Source organism: Opisthorchis viverrini (genome assembly GCF_000715545.1).
Source record: "Opisthorchis viverrini unplaced genomic scaffold opera_v5_26, whole genome shotgun sequence".
NCBI classification, from domain to species: Eukaryota; Metazoa; Platyhelminthes; class Trematoda; order Opisthorchiida; family Opisthorchiidae; genus Opisthorchis; species Opisthorchis viverrini.
Genome location: NW_008751683.1, coordinates 2,417,116 through 2,438,651, shown reverse-complemented (window position 1 = coordinate 2,438,651; position 21,536 = coordinate 2,417,116). Strand labels below are relative to the sequence as shown.

Below are 21,536 nucleotides of genomic sequence, written 5' to 3'. Positions count from 1 at the left end.
AAAACACTCCTAAATTTCTTGTATCTTATGAAACAAAGAGAGACTGAACGTAGGAATGCCTTCACAATATCCGCTGTGCCAGTAGCAGAATGTTCTGATTACTGTTAATCAACGGGACCCATCCTGGAAATATTCAACTCTCCCTAAAATTCTATTGTTCAATGATTTATCAACTTCCTAAAATTTCTCAGGGGAACGAGTTCTGTATATAGCCTAAAGAAGAAAGTCAATTTTGTTGAATCCGTCAAGGAAATGAAACGAACGTCTAAAAAAGTCTACTGACGTAGTCTAATATGTTGTGAATGCACCGCTCAAATAACCGAGTGAATCGGTTTGTGCATTAACTGCTTGCTGAAGGATGATCATTTGCCTGGGATGAACTTCTAGTGGTGGATCAAAGCTTGTGCAACAGTTAGTCCCTTGGAGTGCCTGCACTTTGATTAGGGTATCTGTGCTGCCACGGCCTACTTGGGTTTTAATTCCACAGATCTTCTATTCTAAAGCAAAAAATTTGTCTGTGCTTTGCTCGAATCGGAGGTCTTTTTGAACATCACCAGCATGGATTATTTCTCACGGTGAAAACAATCAATGGCTTTCCTGCTCCTGTGATTACGTACTGTGGTCTCTTTTGAAGCATTACCGGTGCAGCAACCAAGCACTTCGTAAAATGAATTAACAATGACATTTTTCTTCCTTGTAGTGAGCTGTAAATCAAACTCCATCCTCAGCAATGCATATTTCTAGTTGAAATTATGAAAGGTAAGGCATGAAGGCTTGCAAAAGATCATCTTATGTTTAGTTACGTTCATCCTCGAAAATGTGCCCGAAACCTATTTCCCAATGTTGGTAGACGTACGAAACGGTTAAATGTTGTGACGGGCTGTCCCTAAATTCTGTAACGAATGTTGCTTACATTCTACTCATTAGTTCACATGAAGCAGCTGTGTTTGCTGAATGGGGGGACTGGTTGTGCATTATTAAGCATAAGGAAAGGGGACACCCATGGCCTGACATGAATATGGTTACAACATGCATGAAGTACGTTGTGCGGATAATCTTAAAACCGGATACTCATGTGCATGGCTACGGCTCTAAGAAAACTAGGGCCAACTAATTCCGTTCGCTAATTATGAACTGTAAAAATTCATGCCCGGAACCATGTGAAAATCAACTTTCTCTCTAACTAACGTTCTCTCTCTAACTAACAGCAGTTTGCTAAACAGTAGCGCCTGCTTCGTGCCCGAAGAATCAGCTGCAAGTGGCTGATCAGCAAACTCAGGATAAGAACTTGTCACTTAAAGGGCGTACCTGCTGGGGTTGACTGTCTATACATTGTGGAACTTACGATAAAGCATCCAACAGATATCAAAAACACTTTTAGGTTCAAACCGTACCTTATGTACGGGTGGGTTGACGTTGACTGACCTAATGTGTTGCTCTTTCACCCGGAAAGTAATATACGACGGATGTCTAATATTTTGTTGCTTTTTTAAAGAATATACCGTTACAAACATTCCTGTTGGAGTACATCATAGGGTTCTAACTTGAGGAGTGTTTGTTCCTCATATCCGACAAATCCCATGAACGAAATACAAATTCATTTGTTTGATTGTAACACAATTACTTATGAGTGCAACTAGGGAGAAGTTCCCATTTGAGATGTCATCAATCGAGGAGTAAACAAGCGACCACGAGGTGTGCTTTCCGTGAGTAAAGGATGAGTGGCACTATATCACGTCTAAGTGGGGACCAATCATACAGTGGTGACCAGTCGGTTGTAGCCGAACAGTAATTTATTCAAACTACCAACTGGAAATTTGCGGGTTCCAGAATGCCTACCGGAGTTTCTCTATAGGGTTGAAAGAGTTATACAGTGCTTCTTGGTTTCTCAACATCGACTGACTTCACTTGCAGGACGAACTCTTCGTTGGAAACCAGTATGCGGTCCTTTTTCATAGAACACCGTTGGTCATATCATCCTACTTCCTCCTATCCTCCATCAAACGGGTATAGCAGTTAGGTGATTGGAGTGTTATACCACATAAAATAAAGACAGCGTAAATATTACTCGTCTCATATCCATAAAGATTTGAAACTTTCGTCCGTTCAATCAAACATGTACTAACAATTGTCCTTCACTGTTTTTTAAACTAAGCTTGATGGTTTTCATGAGTTCAGGTTTGGAGTATATCCATTTACGTTTGAAAAATATGCCAGCCGTTGATAAAACAATGGATTCAAAATAACAAGAACTTTTTCATTCAATCATTGGAAACTGCACAAATGTGAATCCAGACCACGAAGTGGTAAGATGTTCAGATTTTTCAAAAATTTGTTCAGAGATTGAACCAACCTAAATGAGGTGTTAACTTGATTGCTTCAAACCTAACCTGCATACAAAGGTAAACTGATCAAGGCTGAAAACGTTTTTACAGTCTGACCTGGTTTCATCATAGAGTCGTCCAACGTCCAACCGTTTTCGTTAACGTCTTAATCACCACTGGTTTTTGCATCTAATGGATTTATCCACTTTCCACTCATCTTTTCTTATGTTGGCTTAGATATTCTACACGTACATCTTGTTTCTTTTTTTGTGCATAGCTTTTGTGCCTGTTTACATACAAATACAATTGCATCCACTCACAAAATGATATACAAGCCTGCGCGCACAAACACATGTCAGTATACTCAGTTTGTCAGTTCGCTCATTTTTTAATTCCAGTGTTAATCGATAGTGGTACTGATTGATCAATTCTTATCGCTGGTATAGAAGTTCATCTATGAACTCAATGAAATAAGCCGTTGCATTAACACAGTATTTTTGGAATCGGGATAGTGTGGGTTGGCATCTCTGGACCAATTCAACTATATTGATTCACGTGGTGGAAAAGGAGTTCGATCACTAAGTAACATGATGAGTGGTTTGTTGAACTTTTCTCATGTTATACTTCCAAGGGGGCTAAATCGAGCTCCTTGAACATCCTCCTGATGCGACTTCGATTTCTTGCAGTGCTTGATCATTTGAGAAGATGCCGAAGCCCAAGTACTTGGAGGCATTGACTTGGGCCATTAGCCCTGAGTTACCACTAAGCAAGCTAGAATGGCATCCATGTTTATTCTGGAGCATTTCTTTTTTCTACAATTTACTTCCTGTACAGCAGGCGAAAAGTGATAGTCAACGGGATGAAGGATGGACTGTGTTTCTTCCAGACTACTTAGAACGCCGATCTTGTCAGCATAACCAGGAACCGTGGTCCAGGTGGTAGGGTAGGAATTCACTAAGGATGTACGACAATGTACAAACGATTGCCTCACTGAATAGGATCATCGAATTAGGGCAGGCTTGGCGAATACCAGAGCTTGAAGCATGCTCCGTAGTTTTTCTTTATGTACTTGGAACGTGAAAAATCTCGCATCAAGTAACAATTTTGTCTTGGGGTTCTGATACGGTTAACTGACTTCTAAATATAGCAAACACTCTAGCGTATTTTCCTTGTCATTCGACTCGTCTTTGAGAATTCTTTGGTTATAATCTAATCTGCAGAAGCGATTCCCAAGATAAGTGATTTCTCAAAAGCTATCATAACGTTGGATCCAAGATACAGACAGAGAACTGCTTTCGCGAGATAAACTGCACACTGCGGTAGTTTTGTCCAACGTCCATTCTGACTGTTCACTATTGTTGTAGCCCATTCAACCCAGGCATGCTTTATTCCACGTTGTTTGTTTACTTCTTCTGATAGCTACTCCGGTTTTGATTGCTTACAACCCAGCTACAGAGTTGCATGCACCTATATAAATTGAAATGATCTCATTTAACTCTACTGCCTGTGATTGTTTTTCTGCCTCCGAGGTCGTGCGTGATGATGTTTGCTTTTCTGCACGGCCACAAACTGCAGACATGTCGGCAGTTTGGGTCTTAAATTTCTCAAACGCTGACGGGCCACGCAACCGAACATAGTCTCATAGTCTCAAGTGGAACATAGGGTTGGCGGAAACTCGGAGACTGCGCCTAACTGATGAGCCCCAAGAAGGGCGAAACCGAATAGTTTTCAGCAAACTTGTGAGCAGTTCCCTTTATGTAAATAGTCCCAGACACTTTATCACCTTCCTTACTTTGGGGCTGGCTTCTCGTCTAAGCAAGGTTTGGTATTTGGTTTATCCTATCATCCACTATCTGACTGATTCCTGCGGACACTTCCTTGGTCACTAGCTGTTGTCTACGACAGTGAATGAGGGACACTGCTCCAGATTCACTTACACCACATTAGCTTTGTTGATAATTATTACGTCACCCGTCTAATTTCCGGTGCTTCTGTGCGGATGCCTAATTTTCAGCTATCACATGAACCCACGGCTGCCTAATCCGAATGGCAAAAATTTCCAAGTCAACCTCCTCAGTCCTGAGGTTTACAACTCGCTCCATCAAAAAATTGGTTTCGGTTACCTGAAATGACGCCCTGTCCGTTTTACGTTTAGTCCCTGTATAAGTCTAATCCTATCATACACATCTGATAAGCTATCGTTTCTTGAGTCCCCAGTAAAAACAAAGAGCCGGGATTTCCACATAGCACATCACATCAATTATGCAGTCAGCTGTTTAATTCGGCCCCCGCTTGAGGTTACCACTAGTTCCCCACTAAATTTCCGAGATAGTCATTTCTTCAGCTACAGTGATCCCATTTATTTTGCCTAATTTGTTGTTCTTCATTCTATCACTTTGTTTGAACACACCAAACACGCCTAAGCACGTCAGCTTCGAGGTCTTCATGGGATCATTTAAGCTATATTTTACTGCGGGGCTTTTTTCTAAGATAAATCAAACGAAGGATGCTGTTTTTCCATGCATCGGGTCAATATCAAACTCAAGGAAGTAAGCCAAATAGCACATTTAACTTCGTGCTAGTCACTTAACGCCTACGCACAGGTATGAAATGATCCGAACACTTGACGGGCAATCCTGCAATGATGTATATACTGTCATGACCTTTATTACGGCTATTGTTTACTTGACCATTGTTTACGCTCACCAGTGTCATATAACCAGTGATAAACCGCTCATATTCTGTCAGTCACACAACTGACTGGCTGACAGGCTTTTCTGGAATGAACACTAAAACAATGGGTGTTTATCTTGTGGCGACAAACACCTGTTCCACTCGAGGTGATGTTCCCAAGAGCTATTTGAAGTAAGAATGTTTATACTGATATGCCTGTTTATATAAACATTTATTTTGTTTGATCGTTGTCAGCAAGGCATCGGTGGTGACGAAAATATTCATCCTGACGTAACACACAACTCAGAAGATCGCTCAAAAATATCACGCATGAGGAATTTAGCTGCGATCCAGTGGACTCTCCACAAAAGAGGAAAGTACTTTTTAACATAAGTGTATTTTGTCAGCGCCAAGTATCCTTTCTCAAGCCAAAGATCCAGAAATCAGAATTATCTTTGGACGAAATAATAGTTCCTCTTATTGGTTCTCTTAATGTGTTTTGACAGAAAAGACTAAATTACTTCGGTTTCACCAAGGTACTTCGTACTGGTACTTTAAAGGAGCATCGTGGGTGATTGCAAAAAAATTATTTCGTAACCTCGCCCCATTCCCCTTACACTATACAGCAGGGTGCGTTTCCACTTTCAATTAGACTGTAGAGTTTGGAGGTAGATAGTGATACCTGTAAGCCGAGAGTAGATATTTGTTGACAATAGAATTCGAATTTACGGGGGTCACTGTTTTAGTATACATATTTATTATGAGAAGTTGGCAGACAATATCAAAGAACTATAAGTTTTTAACGTTGTACGGTGCTATCCAATTCATACGTAAATCGTCCTCAGAAGACCTCGAAATGTAGAAAGATGACGGCATGATTGATCCATTAATCACTATTGACCTACCGATGTTTTTACTTCACTGTAATGACGGAAGAAGGGCGGTCGTAAATAGCTTGAAGATACTAGTTTAGGTGTGACCTTTACAGGAGCACACATCCAAAGCATCCAATAAAGAGATCATCGATCCTAAAGGGGTTGCGCACTTTATTCAGGAGACCAAAAATCTGTAGAGTTTGGAGAGATCATGACCGGAGCTGTAAACAGAATTATGAAAGAGATATATCTGTCGAGGCCATCTGCCCATATATTGATCAAGTCAGAATGAACACTTGCATAATACGTGAGATTATTTACTGAAGGATACCGGATAACCGGCTGTTAACTACCAGTAAACAATCTCAGAAATTTTATGGATTCCTCCAAACCCTTAGTCACTTATTGTTTCACGGACACGAAAGCCGGTAGAACCAGCTGGGCATGTCAATAAAGTATGTATGCTCTCTCTTCTACATTATAATAACCTAAAAATCGGTTTCTCTTTTTTCCGATCGTCCTATCACACCAAAAAATCAAGTGCATCGATAAATGATCGCGGAGAAGACAGGCGTGTTTTTTTAGAAGAGCAACATCCAGCTTTATGTGTGAATACCACTTGGACAAACGTACAACATGCAGCATTATCCCGGTTTTCCTACCAGCTGTAGCTTCAAGCGGCTTTTGTGCAAAACATTCAGTTGAAGAATATCGTGGACAAGAGATCCATGTGGATTTCAGTTAGGGTTCTCGTCAGAAACATGCTCTCTTTCCAATGAGTTTATTTCGTGAGTTACTTATTTCATATTTCTTTGAAAAATGGCACAGAAGCACAGAAGCACACTACTCTGAATATTTTATTCGGTGCGTATTTAGTGCACAGTTTCCATAAAGATCTGCTAAATGCTAATCCGCCAGTCTACTTCGGTAATAGCGGCCCCAACACTCACGCACAAGCTAAAAAAGTCTTGAATTCTAAGCACATACATAGGGACAATGTCCTACCATTAGAGCTCATCGGTTCAGATGTAGATTACAAACCTGCGAGTGCAGAACATTTTAATGATCAACACAGGTTTCCAGTCAATAAACGAATCCGAACGCCGTCAACCGAAAAGTCATCTAGCTGTCTAAAATACTCACATGGCCTTCAGGGAAGTTGCCGGTGTTGGCTAGATCCTCTCCAATCGGCGGAAAGTCAGATATAGTGGTCCTGATCCCACTTCACAGGCTTGGTTTCGGAGTTGTTTAAACAACTTTTCCAAACGTTTCAGAATTATAAGCCAATTACTATAAGGTGTTCTCAAACAAGTTCTTCTCTTTCAATACGGCTTTCTTAATGTATCTTCTTAAGAATAGGTGGTTTAGAGTGCCATGCTTGAGAAACAGACATCTAAAACTTCGTTCCTACTTAGCTTTCACATTCGTCACTATCCTCGCCACCGTCCTCCTCCTCATTACTTTCATCAGCGTCATCAGCAAAGTCAGCCTCATCATATCAGTCACAATCATTGGCACATCACTCACGTAAACCTATCTACACGTATGAAGCTTTCAGCGACACCACCTCAAACGATGCTTTGACAACGAAAAGAACACTTAGAACATAAGAGCAGTTGTGAAAGTTTAAACCACTTGAGAAATTCTTAGTGTGATTAGGCCACACAGAACTAAGGTTTAGCAGTCAAAATGAAGAAGCAACTTCATGAATCCGGCTCCCTTCATGGAATTCATGGAAACAAGGAAGGGCACCATAACAGGATGGATCGAATTTGACTATTTCGTGTGCCTCATCGTCTGTTTACACATTCAAAATCAAAGTTAGGGCAGAAAACCAGACAATTTGATAGACAGACCGACAGAGCAAGTCAAGGTAATCAGGTTCTGTATCAGGGTTCCTAAAATTAGAACTCTGGCATAAACAGACTAAACCAAGGCTAGTTGAAAACTCTTCTTCGCCAAATAGACGATAGAATTGATGAAATTCAACCAAATCTCTCGCTTATGACGGCTTTCTTCAACTGAGTGTGATGCACCAGTTGGGATTCAGGGTCCAAGTGGAACAAAAGATCGACGGAAACTCAGGGACTACGCCTACTTGATGAACTCAAAGAAAGGCAAAACCGGTCGTGAAACGTCAACCAGTTTCCAACTGTATGAGTAGTGTTACGTCTGGACGAAAAGTCAAGCTAAAAAGTCAGCTACAAAACTGGCGTCTTTGTAGCGTAAAATCGTTGCCGACTTAGCGACGTGCAATAGATGTTGTTTTTCCGTCAGTCGACACTGTTTTCACCTCTCTTGGTCCTTTGAATTCTTTGCAATCCATCGAATGTCGAGCGATTGCGCTTGACGGACGTTTCAAGCTATTAAGTGATAATTTTTGGGGACTTGTTCAGATATCCGTGCAAACGTACTTCTGATGTACACTCTGCCGCATTAAATAAGGTACACACAAAGAGAGTTGAAGTTGTTTAGGCTGGATTCGGTAACATCCACTGAGTTTTATCAAGCCATCTTAGTGTCGTAGTGTTACTGTTTTGAGAGATTGCTTCAGTCACCGCCGCACTGGTTTACCACTGTGGTCCCGTTAGAAGTGTAATGTGGTGAAGTCGGTTTCTATAGGAAATCCTCTAGTTTTCTCTCAGCAGTTTTTTGTACGTTTTAGTGAAATTCCCGAGATATTTCTTCCCTATAATACGGCTGATACGTTTTAAGGTCTCTTCCTCTTACGTCATCATACTTACATATTCTAGTTTTGGCAAACCGACTTTGTATGGACGACTGAAATCCCTGATAAACTACCGTTTCTAGATAAGACTGACGTTACAAATTTTACTCAGTTTAATCCCGCATCTAATCTCGTTGGCCGTCCTGTTTGTCTGTCAAACTGTGTCCATCATCTTACCCTCTCTTCAGTATGAACGTATGTAATCAGCGGACAAGATACATGAAATAGTTTTATCCAGTCCATTCTGTTATGAGGCTTTTTGTCACCCATGAAAAATTTACGAGCAGTTTTCCAACAGAACTGCCTGGGAAGGTCTGATAAAACCAATCTAGTATACCCATGGAGCTGTACTTTTAAAACGCAACGGACCATGTTCCTAATTAAGACTAGCTTTCTTCATGTAAATATGCTTATGTGGTTGTATGCTTGTATGGTCTCAAAATTAAGGTGCGTAAACATTGTATACCAAGGATTCAATATTTATGAATTGTTCAGCCCGGGCGGCATCATCTTAAAGCAGTTTTTGATAGAACCGTTTATGGTAAAACAATACAGACAGCCCTTGGAATTTTTACAGGCATATTGGTGCACACTACTGATGAAACATACGACTAGTCCATGGTCTGGTGTCTAGGCTCCGGCCCTGCATCTAGTGAAAGCTGAAGTTCATTGCACAAATTATGAAATCGCTTTGCATTGTTGACTTCTATTGTTAACTAGTCAATGAATGGCCATGAAAATTCAAGAGGACGCGTGAAAATTTTCAATTTTTATAGTTGCTGTGCAGATGAGCTTGTAACTCGTTAGTTCATGTTTGATAACAAAGAAATCCTCAGCGCTGCCCTTTCTTTCTTTCCCTGCTATCGCATTTTCATGATATATATATATATATGCATTTACAGTCGTTTGATAGGAAACAGTATTTTGATCGTTTTGAGGTGTGTTTATCTTATAGAGTAAGGATCAGGTCTGAAACACTATCTTATTTGTCAGTGATATGGAACTACTTATTAGTCGCAACTATCGAAAGGATTAACACTGAGACAATAGCCTGTTTAAACCGATTTCCAAACTTATATATAACAATCTCAGAGAATAAGTGTCATCATCAGAATATCTCGGAAAAATTGTCACATTATCATAGGCAGGTATACAACCGCCATTTGGCCGTGATTGGGAGAACTTACGGTGACGTTCTACCATTTGACTAACAGTCGATTTTTACTTCTTGATACAATCGTACTGATAAAATGTTGGTGTTTCATGACCGTAATTTACCCCATAGACGGGCGGAAACAGTACTGAAAAGTTCACATTTCCCATGTCCTAAAACCGGAGAAAAATAGATTACTAAGCAAACATCGCTTCCTTCGCTACAAAGGAATACTTGGTGTAGTTTCCTTTGCGGAACGATATTCTACAATTCTCATCCAGTGGTGAGTGTCAGCCTTTAAGGAAGGGATTTGCTGTGATCAAACTTGACAAAATAGTGGCCTGCTACCATAGAAATTCGAAGTACAGGATTCAGTTTCATGTACGTAATAACTTTATTTTACTTGAGTTGACCACATTTCATAAAAAACCGCATTGCTTTAAATATCTAATGGCTCATACATCAAAGGTTAGCGTCCACAAGGGTAAAGGAATTGTGACATGATTGGTCAATAGGACAAACCTTAATGGACCAGTAAAAACAAGAAGACTTTTCATTGGACTGGGAGTATGTAACTTGAGGATGACCGATGTTTTTCAGTATACATTTGGTATCTCCTCACGTCCGTCCCACAGAGAAATGAGACTAGTTTTGATTTCTTTTCAATGTATTTTACAGTGGGGACTGCTATTTTGGCTTGCAAACACTCAGGAATCTCTGTACGCCTACTTGGATATGGTTACCATGCCATACAACATAACGAGATGCCGTGAGACTAACGTGGTATGGGTATCGTTCCAGGAGGTTGGGTCAAACCGCGCGGCGTACACCCATACACTGAATGAAGTCTCAGAGTGTCAACTCATATGTAAGGAGGATGTGGAGTGTCTAGCGTTTATCTGGCACGTAAGTCTGTTAGTGAATATTTTTCTGTTGCACAGACAGTAATGATCACACACAGAAATGTGGCACACCAAACTTTGGGAATCAGATATGAAGAAATCAGCTAGGTGTTGAGAATTCTGTCTAGCAAAAAGCTCATTCTAAAGGAGAATACTAAAAATTTGTCCAACAGCTCAATGATCACTGGTTACTCCTGGAAGCAATAATTGTTTTTTGTGACTCGTCAATTTCACTCACACTCAGAATACTTCTTTATGATAACCATGTGTGCTTCTTGCATGAATTTATCCTTCGCTCGGTGCTCCATGTAGACTTACGTGTTCCAGGATAGAAGACACATTTATCAGCCTAGGATCATGTGTTTGGCACCACTTGTGTCCAGGCGCTCTGTTGACGGAAACAATGCTAAAATAAAGCAGAACCAGCTAGATAAAAGTGCAAGACCAGGTCTCCCTTAGGAGCCGCATTTGGAGTCGTATCCATTTGCGCGATAGAGGTCTGAGTGAGATCTTTCAATGCGGCACCTTAGTAAAAACCTTTTAGTTATGGAATGGCGTTGCTCCGAAAGGAAATTAACAGTCTTGCTTGTAGCAAATTCCACTAACCGACAGTGTGAAACTGCCAGTTCTTCACACAATGAATGCTCAATATCTCTGATGTGCTTTACGACAGATGCACCAGGTTTTAACATACTCTGGGGAGTGTTCGCCCTTGCCCTACTGTTCGACACTTCTCATTTTGAAAGCGTAAATTATATGGTTTTTGCTTATAGTGTTTGAAAAGCCGGTCACAATTTGACAGCTTGTCCTCTTAGTGGCATGTCCATCAGAAGAATGTTGGATTAAAGCATCCTGCTACTGGGCTACAATCAGATGATGTGTGTTATATGCGCGGAGATGTCGACATTTATTCCTTCCATATCACCAACACCCATAACTCAGGAGTATGAAAACTGTTTCTTCATGTTAGATCTTTAGGCTTCGATATTCTGTCAGTTGAAGTTACACCGGGACAAAGCTGTCTGTCAATCCTGTTCTGAACAGTGCATCCGATAATGCTGCATACACTGCAAAGTTTTATTACGCACTACTGTGCCTGACATTCCCACGGAAGTAAGAGTGAATCAATACGAAGCGAATGTTACTCAGAACGCGAATCAATAAATGCCGCAAAAATATATTCTCCGTAATCCACCAGTGTGTGTTCGGAATTTGCACCAGCATCATGTCTACATTTATACGGCACTTTTAAAATGCAAATTCACACAGCTGTTACAAACCTATGGAGAAAACACACGCTGACGGACAAAAATAGCACACACTGAAACGTGTATACATTCCGGTAACATCCTTTTGCCGCCTAATTAAAACGAAATTATTGACAGTTAGTCAGTAAGCCGTAACACCCTTTACGTGCATAGTTTCTATGGTACCTAAAGGACGCACGAGGACTGAGTTATTGCCAGGTTGCCCAAGCTCAGACAGAAGCAGTGCGATGTCAAGTTTAGGTTCTGACTACTGATCTTCCTATCAGCAATTTCGCGACGTTCACAGCTGAGCTCCATGCCGTTGGCTGCCGTGGATATAATTACAAATAAGTGGTTGCCTGACGTCTGTTCAACAGATCATGTTTCTCCTTAGGAAAACAGTTTTCCATAATGAGGCAATACAATTCACTTGCGTTTGTTTTTGGGACCAAAATATGACTGCTATCCCTGTGGGTGAAATAACGAATATGAATGTAATTGATACGAGAGCCGTGAATGACCTATCAAAACGGTCTTCATTATTGACCGACCAAGCGTTTAATGAGAAAGCTCAAATTGCGAATATACNATACACTCATATGCAAACTGATTTGGTTTTTCGAGAGACTCTCCTGGAACTCAGCTGAATCTCTCGGTTTTTATGCTTCCAGGCAACTGAACATGTTGCACCGGGCCGCCTCATGTTTCAGTCGCTACGATATTCGAGATATCGCGATACATATGTTTTTTGTAATGCACTACTCATAAAGTTGCTGGAAACTCCTCGAGAGCCCACGACCGTTTTGCCCTTCTTACCTGGAAACATCAGAATCAAGAGATTCAGCCGGGTTCCAGGTGAGTCTTTCGAAAAAGAAATTAGTTTGCACATGCGTGTATATTCGCTAATTTCGTGCAGTTTGTTTTCAAGTAGAACATAAGTTTGACGGAAACTCGGAGACTGATGAGCCCCAAGAAGGGGGAAACCGGTCGTGGGCTTTCGAGGAGTTTTCAGCAAACTTATGAGTAGTGGACTACAAAAAAGAAAGCTCAAATATTTATGTGCCACATTACCCAGTAGCTTTGGGTTAAAGGCTGTGGATAGCAAACACAGAAGGCTCGAAGCGATCGATTTAGGTCTATTCTTTGAGTAACCGCCGGACACCCATTATTGGGGGGCGAGAAATATACTTAATAAACCTAATCAAGACACAATAACTAGCAACAAATCAAACAAGAACGACAAGGAAAACAAACGTGGGTTTTACAGGACGCGTGAAATTTTAACACGGTCAGTAAACATGGACTCGTCAGGTCCTTGTCACTTTAACAAGGCCAAGTCGAGAGAAACAATACGGAAACGTTCTTCTCTCATTCCGCACCTTCTTACGAAGCCTAATACATGTTTGGCGTATCCCATATTCAGTGAAGAGAGCAGCTTGTCGTAACCTAAATACATGCACTTACACACACCATAGCCGATACCGGTTGTGTAGTGGCTCTCATGAACCATGGAAAATATGAAGATAAGATCATTCGGCATCTAAACCTTGGTCCCTGTTAGTGGAAACGCCCTGTTTCAGTCTCAGCAACACACTAGCATAGATCAGATTAATGTTCCCAATGATTCAGTTAACAGACTTCGCGACACTTTGGCGCACCATTAAGAAAGGTTGGTAGTTATGAACTTACGTTGTAATGTAGGGCCTTATGTTCCCCTATCACCATATCTGACTCGGATTTAGATGTACTTGTCACCTGCTTCACGTTTCAAAGAAAGTTCAGTAGACAGAGATATGTTTGTCCTATCGTGCCCATGGTGGTCGACTTTTCGTATACGCCGGCTCCCCTTATCTTACCAACTACCCAAAAACAGGCGCTTCTTACTTGCTTAATCTACCAGTCAAATATTTTCAGGTGCACTATAAGATTTAAAGTGAACAGGGGTTCATTGACTCCATATGTTGTGGACTTCAAGTCTGTGCAAACCAGTCGCTTATACACTGAGTAGGCAAATGCTAAACGACTCTCGCCCCTATGCTGCCTAAAAAGCGCGTTGATTGCATACTTGTGGGATCGAGTCAAGAAAACGCTTGGGTGACATCTATAGAAAGCATGTGGTAGGTTGATAAATTGTAACTGGGGAACAATGTCCCCATGCCCCTAAGCAGATAAAAGCTGTCAATACCAATAGAGAAGCCAGAATGGCAGATAAGCCATAGACGTGGGGTACTTTCGACTTATTCAGAAAAGTTCGAAAATCCGCTGAAATTTAGACGCCTAACCAGCTAGTTTCAGGGGAACGTCTCAAAAAATGCCATCTATTGTCCTATTTCTAAGCATCTAACTATCATTGTTTAATATGTCTCTTTGATTTCTACACCTAGAATCTCCCACTGTACTTTAGTTTGATGTTATGTACTGAGACCACAAGAGCACCTTACGTTTTTTCATGTTAGATCGTTATTGAAATAGACTGAATTAAATGAGTTTGGACTGAGAGCTGAATTTAAGCGGGGGAGATGGAATAGGATACAAATGCTGGGAATAAAACTCACCTGTAGACGGCACTCAGGTTGGCCTAATATGAGTTACTCACTTGATTCATTCTTCTCAACTTACATGATGTCCCTTGTTCTGCAAAACATTCTATCCGTGCCATACTTAGACGTCCTTGAGAACTTGATACGAGTTTACCCATTACCTCTTCAAGACTGAGGCGAAATCATCAGAAAAGTGAGAGCTTCAGCCAACCATTTGATTGTTTCCAACATTTCTGAGCAGTGAAAACGTGAATACCTACCAGAGTCTTAAGGTGTTCATCATAGTTCTCACCAGAGTTAGGAGCATTTGTGCTGACACCAATGCTCCACTACCACAAAGTTTACTTACTCAATTACACTTAAAATTCCAAAATAAAAAGGGAAGAAAAGATTGAGTGAGAGAAGGGTCTGCACCATAAAACTTTCGATCAGAGAATCTGTGAGAAATTGACGACACGAACGCTTGACATTGATCAACCGCTGTTTCGTGCAGTGTCTCCAGCCAAGTGCAAGGGGTCACGTGGACGCAGTCCTGAAAAGTGCCCACACCAACAACACTCAGACACTTCATACACTTTTTCAAGTCGCGCCTTATCCAACTCGCGGTTCTTGCCTTTCTGAATGAGACAGAGGGAGCAAAAACTGTCCCGGTAGACGATATTCCAGCATGCGTAGCTCATGACTGAGCCACCGCAGTTAATGTTATCAGATGTATTCCTCGACTGCTGCACAGCAAAATGCTCGTTTTTCAACTATCTTGTTACAAACCGTTTGTACCATTCAAAACCAGCAACGCTTTTCAGATATCTGAGGCCAAAGATCTTTGGAAACCTAACTTTATTTAACTACAGATGACATGTTTGTCAACCATACCAAAACACAGTCTTACTGTAGCCTGGCACACTGTTGGGGATATCAATATCCCCCAAAAACGCTGTATCTTTATGTGTACTAGCGAACTTCCGGCATATTCAAGGTCAAACTATGAATAAATCAATGGCCTATTGATATTCCAAGAAATTCAAATCCGACCACTTACTTACACGATACCATCTTTTTACTGACTTGGGTTCGGAAGCTTGGGGCATCGCCTGTTGATCGTGTGTTTTTGGATCATTAAAGTTTGTGTCCGAGGTTTTTCGTCTTCTTACTATCCACCGTGCTAGGAGTCTCGATCAAGCAAAATAGCTGGGGATAGAGTATTGCCACAATCCGCATATCATATTGGTTGCTCGCTGCGTGACCGAACCGTGACACACACGCGATTCTCAAGACCGGAATGCCTTTACTATGATGTTCCCAGGACAAAACTGTTCAACTACCAGTTTAGGACGACTGTTTAGAGAACATGCATTCCGACAGCATCTCACATAAGTTCACTGCCATCCACTACCTGATAACCAAACGGACTGAACTGCGCTGCTTTTCCGGGGACACAATAAAATCAATTTAAGAAAAGTCGAAGTTCACGAATAAGTGAGGATGCAATTTTCGGTTCCATCACTTTGTTCTTCCAAACAAGGCCAGTCAACCAGAAACCCCACAATTCAGACGTGTCAAACGTTTGCCAATGGGCCATGAAACTGCACGCACCAGTCTCTGTTTCAGTCCCGGCGGCTGCTCGGTGAGTCAGTCCTAGGTCGCGCAACGCGTTGCGGTCTTACTGGCGACTCGAAGCGGCTGACATTACTAGGAATTTTGGACGTATTGATTAAGCGATTGCAGGATAATTGGAGTAACACTGGACAATCATTAATTTAGAAATTGTAAGTGATCTTCCAGGGGGAATAAATGGTTTCAGTTCGACCCATCTATTCAGTACCGAGAGTTTCGAGCTAACGCTTTGTGATGGACGCTTACATCCTAATATTCCTTATGGGCTCCTTGTACTCGGTAATTATGACTATTATTCCGTGAACTTTCTAGCCACCCTGTTGGAACCGAAAGCTATGTGCTTACGCTGCAATTTTATGATGTAGTCCACATGGCTTTTGTTTAGTTCCAACAAGTTATCCTGGTTAGTGAAATCAGTGAGTGAAGTGTAGTTAAAAACAAGCCTCTTTATCGTGATTTAGATAGCTTAGCATGTGCTTCTAACTCGAAGGCTAAGAGGTAGTCACGTGTTGTACCGCTAAATTTGAACTTCATTTGCAGGAATTTTCGGTTGCATTCGTTTGAGAATGTTGGATAGGATGACAAAACTTACTTTACGTTAGTGGTGTTAATGCCGAATTCATCCGGCACTGCAAGACACTGAAAGCTATCAAATTTACTGACAGTGTGAGGTGATTTGAGCTATTTTAAAATAGACATTTTATTCTGTAAGTGAAGCCAATCTATGCTGAAAAGCTGAGAAGCACTGCACAACTGTCCCTTCAATAAGGATTTTCAACGTATATTGGCCTTTAAATTGTATCATCAGATTAATCAGGAATTTGACAGGTAATTTTCACGGAGTGAAGGCCCAGTTATTGGCTCAAAAAAGACGGGAAGTTCTGGAAATGTAAGCATTCCGACTTGATGAAGCCTACTTGATAAGCCTAATACTGATGGGTTGACTTGGTCCCTCTGTGGTCCACCCTGATGAGATCATCTTATTTGACCTTGGTCTGTCACAAATTGGCCATTCTAACAAGTAGTTGAAAGAACCTACCAACCAAAAAGCCGTGTAGAGTTGTCAACTATGTTTTTCGCACATAGTTCCAACAGGCTCTATCAATACTGATATTTTTTCACGTTCGCAATCGCAGTGATATTTTAGCTCATTTACAATTATTTCATGCCATTTCTCGAAGATCGTTTCGACGATATGCTATTTCCTCAAGGAAGATATGCTCAGAAATGTGGCGTACCATCAAGGTTCTTCTGTGTACCTCATGGTTTGTCCAGGTAAGCTGTTATTCCAAGTTTGTTTCCCCCTAATATTCAGCGTGTGGACGTGTTTTAACATTTTATCGTATTTCTTAGAAGACCAGTTGAAATGAGGAAAGTCTTCTTGCAGAATGTACTGAGCGGCCCATCCATCGAAAATTAAAATCGACTTAGAATAGTGAACAGTTACAGTGACCCTCTCCAAAGACCACTTGGTTGAGGAGCCAGCTGCCCATGATATTTTAGTTTTTGATCCCTCAGTCACAAGGATGGGAAATCAGTTATTTAATTGTCCAGCGAATCCCGTGAAGCTGAGAAGTGAAGGCTCACGTACAAAAGGAGAAAAACGGTTGAAAAAATAACAATGCGATGCAGTTGTCACTATGTGTCAGAAGACATCCCATCTGTGGGATAGTCACATGATCGCTAGAGGTTACTTGGACAATACAACAAAGGGAGTTTTCTTTACCGTCATTGTTAGCAAAACGCGACAAACATATTTTTCCAGAGATACGAAGGCATATGTGCATGTGATCAACACGTGAACAGAACCTGGAAAGTCAACTGGTAACAGGAAGCCAAAACAGAAGAAATCTAGTGCATCGAAAAAACTTCATTACGGGAAACCGGTCGTGCAAGTGATAAATTAAAAACTTTCACTCAAAAGTCGGTATTTGTGGTCACTATGAAAGTGGTATGAGGTATACTTTTCTAAATACTGATGTGCTTGTCTAGAGATGCAAGCAACGAATCATAGATGGTTGCAGAGAGTGAGATGCCACATCAAGTCCGGCGTTAGAAAATGTACTTTCATTATTATAACCACCAGGAAATTAATGGAATGCTCTCCTGAAGTGACAAAAACACCATTTGATAGTAATGCAATCTGCTGAAGGCGGCTGCGATAGAATAGAAAAGATAACTCGTGGTGCAAAGTTTAAAATTTTAGATTACCAAGCTGACAATATTTAGGAAAGAATTTCATTGTTTCAGGGATGAGATGACACACGTGGACGCACAGGTGTATTATAGTCTGAGAAATGAACATGGATTGTCTTTCGGGATAACACGTACATTCACCAAGCAGTGATAGGCCTTTGTAATGGTACGACCAAGAATCTGGAAACACTTATATCCCGGTAAAAAGTCCATGATCCTAATGTGACCCTGAGTGAACCTTTGTGCATACGGAACTAAGCATCGAAAAATGCACACAGCTGCCTTTTGAGACCGCCGGACTGATTTTTGTAAAAACCAATTCTTCCAGTCAGTCTGTGTTGAATCTGTGTGTTGGCGAAATTTTTTCACTTCAGTTGCACACCAAAAAGACCAGAAAGACAACTCCCCTACGAAGGCGACTAGATGCACCAGTAGCTGTGGAATTTCGCTGGTTTTAGAAATACTTGTAACCGCATCCAAAAATCGATAAGAAAACATGTCCAGATCTGAGTTCGCCATGCATGTGTAGGACTACTGGCCACCATTAGGGCAACAGTCCCGTAGCTATGGTTTACAGGCACGCGAATCCACGGTGATCAGGTTGGTTTGTCATCGCGCACTGAATCCGAGAACGATGTACAAAGCAGTATCGGGGAGTGATGTTGCAAATGAGGAATCATGAATGTCTCGAAAAGTCATAGATTTGTCAGAATCGTAATTGAGGTGATTCATCTGTCAAGAGATATCCTGAAGAGCAACCCAGTCAGTGTTGTTATTCTCTGGTGGGATACTTGCCATGTTTTTGAAAAACCAGTCACCATAAGAGTTTTGTATTTGAGTTGCATGTAGAGTCGCTTTCAAGATAAACAAAATCCTGTATGGCACTCAAATTCAGCAACGTTACCTACGTGTGACCTCTAGTTTGCCCCTACACTTTGTCCAGTTAATCAAAAGTTCACGTTGCCTCAGAGCTTTATTGGGGGGCACGTGACTATTAGATTAGTACCATCTATGTAACTAATCTCACTTCCGCTTAAATAAATTAGAACCCATGGATAATAGCAACAATGGAATGCTCTGCTGCTAATCTATTTTCGAGTAGTCCTACCCAAGACGAAATTGTAAAAATCATTCAGTGAACGAATACACTCGTGTTTATCTGAATACAAATCCGAAAATAGTGGTGTGCGGGTAGTCAGAACTAAAAATCAAATTTGATGCAAGCCCTCTAAGTTCGGACCTTTTCATCGAAAATTCAAAGTGTTCCAGCTGCAATAAAAATAACAAATCATTTTGTTACCGAAAGTAGAAGTGATATTCAGTCTGTTCGTTGGCTAAATCCATTTAAAACGCAGTTGCTAAATCTTAGACCTTTGCTTGATTGCACAACTAGCATGCTCTTGTGCACAAACCTATTTTTCAACCTACTTCATATATAAGATAGAAGCTGGCCAGTGCATTACCTGGACTCAGGGAAACACAAAGTTCAAAGAAATTCATTGACTCATTCCATCAAGATTACTTCCTTTGACTAATTCAACTGTTCACTTCAGCAACAAGATTGTTTGCCTTTTTGCTTTCGTTAGTAGGTGTTCTATGACTTTTTGAAAGCAAATTCACTGTAAACAGGAAGCAGGAGAATTATCTGAGAAAAGATGATAAAAAGAGATAATTCTCCAATCCGCTGTTTCATGCAGTGGTGTGAAACAGTTTCTGTTCATTTTTGTACATTCCTTTTTTGATGCTTACTGATCAAATAAATCGCTTGTTTGAGAGAAGAGTCTTTTATAAAGCGTATCAATAAAGAACTGTTTCTTGAACTCTATGCTGAAGGTAAATCTCACCGAAGCAACCATGATTAGTCTAGCATGGTGGATCATCACAGCGTGCACGAAAACCCAATTTCAAGAAAGAAATTTCATGAAATATTACGGTAAAGCCTCGTGTTACGTGCTCCTTTGAGAAGACTCTCATTTTAGAGGGACCGTCTTTGATCAGTCTTGCCAGATTACTACTAACTTCCTGGTAGATGAATTTCCATGTTTCTGGTAACAAATAGTATTACAAATTGGACCGTATAACAAGCTACAATCTTTCGTTTCAGAAAGTAAACTTTGAGCTTCACTCCTGCGTGTGTTTACTGAAGTTCACGGGACAGTCTAAAAACGCTAGTTAAGGCCTTCAATCCTCAGGAATGACAGATAATAATCAGTGTTGATTCCTCGTGTGAATCAACGGTTAGTTTCTTTCCTGTTCTGGCTACTCATGAGTAGCGTGATGTTCGGCCGTCTATTATAACGCCGCCTTAGTTTCCTGCCTCGTCGTTCTCCTGGTTCCACTCCTACTTAAGGTGTGCTTATTCTCCAGTATCAGGTGTCAATATTTTGTTGCCCACTAATCTTTCCTTGCAAGTCCGTTCCAGTTCTAGCTATTTTTGGGCGACCGCTCTGGCGGATAAAGGGAACGACCGGGGATTGAACTCAGATCTCCTCGAATGGTAGGCTAGGGTGTTACCCGCTACGCCAGCCTACCCATTTTTTTATTACCTATAAACCGCATCTGCCAGATAGCTTCTGTTGAGAGTGTTTTAAAACGGACCTAATCGCACAATCCGATTTGTCACGTGACACGACCTACCGCATCGCGCCGTCAGCCAAAGACAGTTCCTACCTCCCGGACTCACTGATTACTTTTTGCGTCGTTATCTCTCTTTACGGCTAATTTACACTGACTGACTGCGCTGCCCCTTCATTGACCATTTATCTGCTCTGTTGATTGTGTTATTATTGATTGACAGTTCTTGACAGTTCTCAATACATCATCTATTGCCCTTGTCCTTCTGTTTCTATTGTCTACTGGATACGAACTGCATATTATCCAATAGCCGCAATCGTCCTGTAGGATCCTTAGCTGCCCGGATCTCACAACCACACTTGTCGGTAGTCATTAGAAAACCATGAGTACATATCAGCTGTTGAGTTACAATCCCAAAAGCAAATAGTCTTTACTCATACATTTCCGTTTTCTATCAGTTTTCGAAATTACCTGGCAATAAATACGGTCGTTTCAATTCTAATAAGATTCCCGTCTAGTCATCAGCATTTTTTGAAGTTCTCGAAGAGTTATGCGGCAGTGCATTATTCGGCTCGCACATTTGCTAAGAAACAAAGGCATAAGCAGTGGAAATCTGCAACCTTGCGAATGACCTTAGGGACATCAAGTCACTTGTTTTCTGAATGTTGTTTCATATTTGAGACGCTGGCGGAATATTTCATAGTGCTGTC

At 41.0% G+C, this 21,536-nt stretch overlaps 1 protein-coding gene across 1 annotated transcript; it reads left to right on the top strand.

Annotated features, from left to right (window-relative positions):
* Positions 1-12,583: 12,583 nt before the first annotated feature.
* Positions 12,584-19,922, top strand: T265_02294 (hypothetical protein; the record flags this gene model as incomplete). The annotated part of the gene is made up of 4 exons (XM_009166498.1): positions 12,584-12,652; positions 15,965-16,066; positions 17,238-17,331; positions 19,839-19,922. 4 exons carry the CDS (start codon positions 12,584-12,586, stop codon positions 19,850-19,852), a joined length of 279 nt encoding a protein of 92 aa, XP_009164762.1.
* Positions 19,923-21,536: the final 1,614 nt, after the last annotated feature.